The 8,160-nt window shown below is 32.5% G+C and overlaps 1 protein-coding gene across 1 annotated transcript; it reads left to right on the forward strand.

The window, feature by feature from the left end:
• Nucleotides 1-217: 217 nt before the first annotated feature.
• Nucleotides 218-5,910, forward strand: LOC108778632 (S-phase kinase-associated protein 2). The gene is given in 11 exon segments (XM_018545858.1): nucleotides 218-355; nucleotides 1,194-1,363; nucleotides 1,447-1,522; nucleotides 2,448-2,589; nucleotides 2,592-2,722; nucleotides 2,756-2,871; nucleotides 3,964-4,275; nucleotides 4,429-4,714; nucleotides 4,787-5,223; nucleotides 5,306-5,433; nucleotides 5,498-5,910. Coding segments are annotated over 11 exon segments (2,283 nt in total). The 3' UTR covers nucleotides 5,845-5,910.
• Nucleotides 5,911-8,160: the final 2,250 nt, after the last annotated feature.

The raw sequence follows: 8,160 nt of genomic DNA on the forward strand, positions 1-8,160 counted from the left end.
TTGCAAACGTGAAATTTTCGGGAGGAGAATGTCACCCTCATTTGCTTATTTCTGACAAGCGTATTTTGCAGGCAATATCGATCAAATACGGTGGTTCATGCACGTCGTGGAGACACGCACGCGGCACTCGACATAAGGCGGAGACGTTCAGTTGAGTATTCTCGACGACAACGGGACAAAGGCGACGGGTCGGGAAAAATTGTGTTGCGTGGAAAATATGTCCGAGCAACAAACGGATTCGTACGACTCGAGACCGGTAACGTCGAAGAAGTTAGAGAGACCGCCGTTTAAACTGTGTTTCTCGCGAAACCAGCAAATCGGGAAATCCGACGCTTGCATATCAAAAACGAACGGTATATAAATTATTTCAAACGATAGGGCGGCTTTTATACTCAATTAAAATTGTTAGCTTCAAATTTCAACTACCGATTAAAAATTAACGAGACTGCTATAAAATCTTGTCGCAAAATTAATCCTTAACTGATATTTTAAAATTATAATGAATTCAGTTTGAACTGATTGTGTTTCGTCATTAACTGAGTAAAATCCTCGAAATTGAGAGAAAACATTTCTATATTTATTATTTATTTAACAGTTGAAAATTGTTTAGTTTCTTTGTTAAAATAAAATTCTTTTTAATATTAGTTTTCTTAGACAAAATATCATTGTTTTTAACTTTTTTTTAAATACAATAAAATTATTACAAGAAAAATCCAAACACTGATAGAAAAAATGATCGTTATTATTATATTTATAACTTAAATATAATTTTTAGTCATTTTTAGTGCCAACCAAGTATATATTTTTTGATAAAAAACTAAATATTTTTATATATTATTACTATAACATTAAAATATTGAACGATAAAAATAAAACTAATCATAATTATTTTATCATACAATTGCAATCACAAAACACTTTTCTCTCACAATCAGTATATTTATTTCAGCATAAAATAAATTGATCGATGATGACCTCACAATATCTTATATATAATAAAAAAGGAGCATACATATCAGTTAAGGATTAACTTGCGATGGATCGTTTCTCAATAGTAAGTTTGCTCTATTTCTATTCGAGTTTATCAAACTGGAATAAAAAGAAAGACACGGTGTCGACGTATATAATCGCGATCTCGATTTTCACAACGCGAAGCTGCGAGCCAAGCGTAATACGATCTGAAATAAATGCACACGCGAAGTTGCAAATCAATTGCAGCGGATCTCGTCACGCCGAAATTCTACTCGAGGGAACTCGAAGACGCGCAAAATGCAGACGTAAGCGACACGCTTGAGAGACTCGCCACGGAACAAGATAGGAAGCCGAGAAACCTATACCAGTCGCCGTTATTAACCAGCCACACGTAATTCTTGCATCTCAATGATCCGCACATCGATTTTCTCGACTATATGTATGCACCGCTCCAACAGCTATCACAATTTTCAGTTATGGTTGGTGGCACGACAAGGGGATACATCCGAAGGACGCGCGATTTGACTTTCACAAGAGAACGTCCGACTTGGTGAGCTTCCAGATGAAAATTTACGCCGAGGATCGAAAGTTGAAAGGCCTCAAACAGTAAATTGGAAATCATAATCGTTTCTGCTTAATACTTTAATTATCTCGCTATTGAAGTGTATAGTAAGTAACATTTAAGAGTAATTTATGTAATAATAGTAATTTAGTTGTAATCCTAAAATAAATTTAAATGTGTATTTTGATTATCGTAATAGAATCGTTTATTCATTTTTAAACCCTCATCAGATAATAAAAAAAATGTTTTATCATAAGTGACATACCTTCGCGGAGAAAAATAATTTTATATGAGCGCAAAGGGCTTGCCAAATTAAATTGTCAAATTTGATTAAAAGTTATGTACATAAATATTAAAAAAGGAAAGAGAGAGATTCAATTTTATTAAGCGCATTTGATACTTGAAAGCGTTTTTTCGTTATATAAGCAACACAGAAGCAACCGCGGCTAAAGCGGCGTCTACAATGAGATTTTAAGAGAAATTGATAAATCACAATCAATATGTGAAGAATAATCAATTATGATTAGTCAATTTTTTACAGCCTAAAACTTATTATAAAAGTTTTACGCCTTAAAAATCTCATTATAGACGTTTGAAACTATATCTTCGTCTTCAGGGATCAGAAGACAGAGATAGGCTTATCTAGATAGGCTCTAGATAGCATTATCCAGGAGATATCTCCTGGGATAAAGTTATCCGCAACTTATCTGGAAGTGAAGAAATTGCGGGGCATTAGACGCAGTTGCTTCTAGTTGGATAACGAAACAAACGCTATAATTACGAATGGCGCAGTTCATGCTATGGCTAATGTTTTTACCTTTTTTTCGGCTAAGTACGTATACATCGATGAAACCAAATCCGACAAGACGTCGCTGTTAATAACATTACGCAAGATCCAGAGTCATGCACGTAGCGCGAAGCCGCGAAGAACGTGGAAAAGGCGCGAAATCGAGGTGCACAGTGAACGGCGCTGCTGTCGCGCGTCGCGCATGCGTAGCGCGCGTTCCTGCCGTTTCGATATCTCGCCGCGTTCCCGCCTTTTGACGACCGGCCAATCTGCGTCGTCTCATCGAGCCGGCTCGGCGGGATAATCGCGCGCGCGCGGGATGGATAGCCGGATCGCGCTGTCGAGCGATTTGTTTTGCCAGAGCGGAGCGGTGCGGAGCGTGCCTTGGTGGGTGGATTTTGGTATTGTGCGGTAATTTGAAAGACTAAACGCAGGCCGACTCGCGGCGTTTTTCGCTAAGGATGAGTTCGGGCATTGCGATCGAGCACACAAAACTGCACAAAAAGTCAGAGAAGTCCCGTTCGTCGAAATCCCAGGAGTCCTCCGAAAGGTTAAACTTTATCTTTATCATATCGCTTTTTTGGTTGTCTCTGCTAGATTGGCCTCGTACCTACTACACTTCTTTACCTGTTGTCTGTGCTTCTTTGGGAGAGGGAAAGGGAACAGGTGTACATTGTACACCCGTGCGCGCTCATTCGTTCGTCCTCTCATAAGTAAGGTTACCAAGACGCGCTTGTCTTGTGGGGTTTTGTTGTCTTTCTTGATCGCAAGAAACGCTCTGCGTAGTGTTGAATACCGCCCAAAGTATCCTACGACCGACTGTCCTGGCTTTGTTGTGCCTCACAGCGAATGCTCGAATGTATTGCGATCTATAGTCGAGAATTAATGCTGTCGAGAAATCGCCACGTTTTTGGCTGTCGGTCGTAAATTCTTTTCTATATTTTCGCGAAGAAATTTCAGTGTTCGTAGTATATTGAGAAAGTTTTGGATTCGAAAAACTTTGGCTGTGATCTTAACGAATAATCTTCGTGATTTTGTCAAATATAACATTGAACTCTACATTTGTACCGCTCGTGAGATTTATGGAGTAAATATGTGTTCTTAACAAGTAAACAACAGCAAAATTATGTATATTTTTTCAATATATATAAACCTTTGGCAAGGATTGGTTTAAATAATATTCTTGCTTTTTTATGTGCATGATTATAAATAAATAAATTCTTATTTTCTTTATATGTAAATAAGTATTAATTTTCTCTTTGTTGTTATCTGTCATATATAAATGTTTTTAGTTTTATTATTTATTCTTTTTGTGTGATTACATTAATTGTATTCTGCATTGTAATCTTTATGATTAATATCTAATGTACCTTATACATGTAACTCAAATACTAATCCTCCTTTCCTGCAGTATTTGCCTGGTTTTGTAACAGTTCATTGTAAGAACTTGATATCATTTGATTTTGGAGAATTAAGAACTTCTATACCTCTATTCACATATAATGAATAAAGATCCATCTTCTTCATCATCACCCTGGTGGAACAGGTTTATATATAATTTGTTCCTTTACAATTGAATTGATATGTTTGTATTTAAGTTGTTTTGTAATAAAAAAAAACTTCTGTATATGTATGTTCACAGCAAACGATTACGTTTGGACAATGGCTGTAATAACAATTTAAACAACAGTCACTGTCAAAATAGTACAAAGTGGCCATATTCTGGAGATGCCAGTCTCATTGAACCTGAAATTCTAGAAGATATGGGCGTTAGCATGTTGGAAGATGGAGTAACAAATTGTGAAAATACAAAAAAACTACAATCCGAAGAGTGTACAATCTTAGCGGAGAATTTAACTAGTAATAATAGATCAGCAATAGATGATTCTAATATCTTTGGATATCAAGAAGAGGTTTATACAAGTTCTAGTTTAGGAATTGCAACGTCAAACAGGTTTGTAACAATAAGAATTATGCTGGAAGTTTTAAATTATGTCTATTATTTTCACACACACACACACACACACACACACACACACACACACACACATACATATATATATATATATACATACACAGTCACACACATATATAATTTATTTTATAGGGTCCAACAAGATTCATGTGATACGGATGATTTAATTGGATTTGGTAGTACAGAGAATGAATCTGGCTATTCTTCAAGAATGGAAGCTGAATACTTTGGGGATTTAAAAGAGAGCTTTAGCAAAGAAAAGAGTATCTCTGCCAAAAAAAATGAGCAGTCTTGTTTAGATCAATTCTGTTTATTTAGGAGAAAAAGAAGACCTTCTATTTACGGCGAGGATAAATTTAATAAATTATCGGACGAAATAATTTTAATGATATTGAAATGGTTACCCAAGAAATGTTTGGTAAGAATAGTAATAAATGTAATTCACTAAATTATGTATGTACCTCAATTGTATAAATGATTTCGTACACAGGTACGTTCTATGCTAGTATGCAAACGTTGGTGCCAAATAGCTCAAGATGAAGCATTATGGACTAGATTAGATATGGGTAGTAAAGTTTTAAATGAAGGCACATTAGGGCATATATTGCCACGAGGGATACAAATTTTAAGACTGGCACAAGCAGAAATCGCGGATCCTGTCTTTTGTGAAGGCAGCGAAGTTCTTAGCGATTCATATATCAGTAAATTACAGTATTTGGATTTATCTATGGCGGTCATATCACCAATGGGTTTGGCTGTCTTATTATCCAAGTGTAAATATCTGAAAAAATTGTCGTTGGAAAAATGTGTAGTAAATAGAGATTGCTGTAGAGTGATTAAGCAAAACACTGAATTAGAAATTTTAAATTTAACAATGTGCGAGAATATAAACGTTGGATGTATTATGGATTTAATGGAACTTAAATGGTAAAATGATTAATCTTTCTCTATATATTATGTAATAAATGTTGATGTAATTTCTAATTTTAATACGATCGGATTGTTTCAGCTTAACTGCTCTGAATATAGCATGGTGTTCTTTGGATAACGAATGTATAACATTACTTTGCAAAACATTGCCAACGTCCATTACACGCTTGAACTTAGCGGGTTGTAGAAAAACCATGACTGATGAGAGTAAGTATAGTAATTGAGATTTATTATTTATTGACTTTCACATGCACTTTTTTTTTAATTTCAGACGTTAAGGACTTGTTAAGAAGGTGTCCGGATATTATAGAATTAGATTTGAGTGATTGCGCTATGCTTACAATGCATACCGTCCATAATTTATTAAACTTTTCAAAGCTTGAGCACTTATCACTGAGCCGTTGTTACAGCATTCCGCAATCGGCATATATTAGATTAGCTACTATGCCGTGTTTATTATATTTAGATGTTTTCGGTCTAATGACGGAATCAGTGCTTAAATCATTACAAGCTACTTGCCGTGAACCCGAAATTAACAAGTACCTTTATAGCTCTGTAGCGAGGCCAACAGTCGGTATTCGAAGAACCAGTATTTGGGGTCTTCGAGTTAGAGATTAAATTTAATATGTAGGCAATTCATCAATTTATAAGAGATTTCATCAATAGATCGAGGGATGAATTTGACCAAAGCGTAACTCTGATCTACATATATAATGTTGCATCTTTCTACACAGACTGAATATTATATTGATAAAAAGTCAGATTTAATTTGAAGAAATGATGAAGATATTTAAGGTAATAGTATGTTCTTCCGAAGTTTAATATTGAATTGTTGCTCAGATATATAGACTTCTTTATATGTAGAATGTCTCAGACTTCTTGTTAATGGCAGTTTCTACGAGGTCGTTTTGAGACGAAAGTTCCAATACTAAAATATATGTCGATGCTGTAATATATTTTAAATAAAAAAGTGTTTATACGCGTACAAGTAAAGATATTTTCAAGCATTATTGATATAATTCTGTATACTATACATCTTCACTATGTAGTCTGTTATATTTGAGTGTACCAAATTAGGAAAATTTGATCGCTTAATTTTGAACACTTTATTTAAAAATCATTGTTTTATAAAACAAATGTTTAGGAATCTGACATTAACAGGTATTAGTAAGTCTGCAACACTTGTATACATACTATTCTTATACGGAGCATTTGCTGATATTTAACATATCAAGTTATTTCGGCTGTGTGAGACCGTTTTACTATTACGATTTTCTGATCATAGTATATATATATATTGAATTTTGTCAAAGGACATATTTTGCTATACATATTCTATTTTTATTAGTAAAGATCTCAAAAAATAATGTAATAATGGCCAGATATATATATATATATTCGTATATTATTTACAACAAAAGAAATCATAAAACGCAAAAGCTCAAAACTACTTTGTGTTTGTGATAAAACTGCCTATTATTAGTAAACAATTATATAAATTGATCAATTTGTTGTGCATACAATAAAATTTCTTGGACTGAAAATTGGTATTTTTGTATGTTGAATACATATTTATTATTGTCATATTGCTATGCAGTTAAAATATTTTTATTTTAAATTTATATATAATTGTTTAGTGTTCTTATATTAAGCAGTAACTTTAGTTGATTATTTGAATAAATATTAATAGGTATGTTTAACATTACCTGAAAATTATAACAATTATGTATGTATTTATGGCACATATATTTAAATATTTGTATATGAATGATTTTCTGTGTTTTGCATAATAATCATAATTTTATTCATGTTAGAATAGTTAGCGGAAACGAATTTGCAAATAAAACTTTTAAAATTGACATTCAGAGTTTTTCTACGTCATTTCCTATATATCATATTTTTCTAATATTCTATAATCGATTTTTCACAATTTTTATTTTTATGAATTGAGTTTATTGTACTTAAAATTCAGAGATACTTAAAGTCATAATATTCTTAAAATTAAAAAAAAGTATATAATATTAATATAATTATAATATTAAAATATAAATCTAAGATAATAAAAAAGGTGGTAAGAAGAAACAGAAAATAAAGACTCGATCTGATTTTTTATGTGCTAATACATATGTATCACAAATTAATGAATATATAATATTAAAATAAAATTACAGATGCGTTTTGACTTTTAATGCGATCATTTTTGACGTCAATCGAGTCAAATAATAAAAACTAAATATATCTAATATAGGAATTAAAATAAATTTTAAGATGCTTTTTTGAAGCTCCGGAAAATACTTATATTCATGTGAATAAAAAGGAATTAAAATATATTCGTAAATATATATTTGTATGTGTGTGTGTGTATATTTTTTAATGAAAAAGTACATATATATTATAATTGAATATAATTATTAGCTATAATAAATTAACAATTATATAATCTTGATTATAAATTCAAGTCATCAAAATAATATATTATTTTGATGACTTGAATTTATAATCCGTGATTTACAAAATGTCCATGATTACTTTCAGCCGATAATATCAGTATTGCTTCTATCAACTGTAAATAATTTAAAAAAAATTCCTAGTAAATTTAAAATAAAAAACAAATGAATTTGGGAGAAGATCATAAGATAGACGAATCTTATACAAATTCAAAGATTTGTAATTTCAAGAATCTCTCGAAAAGTAATAAAGTATTCAAACGTGGCCTTGACGTTTTACACGTGTTTTCCAGTCATTATGAAATTGATACCAGCCTTTTATTTCCATTGTTGAAGAAGAAGACACGTGTCTTTCAATCGTTTCCTATTCTCATCGGTTATCTCTTTGTGCACATGCGCGATGATCCTAGTAACTTCCCACGCCTCCTCCCAGGCATACCACTTTATTACCACAGACGAAGTTTCGCATGCGCTTCATTCCAAAAAA

The sequence above is a fragment of the Cyphomyrmex costatus genome, unplaced genomic scaffold (assembly GCF_001594065.2).
Source record: "Cyphomyrmex costatus isolate MS0001 unplaced genomic scaffold, Ccosl1.0 scaffold120, whole genome shotgun sequence".
Lineage (NCBI taxonomy): Eukaryota > Metazoa > Arthropoda > Insecta > Hymenoptera > Formicidae > Cyphomyrmex > Cyphomyrmex costatus.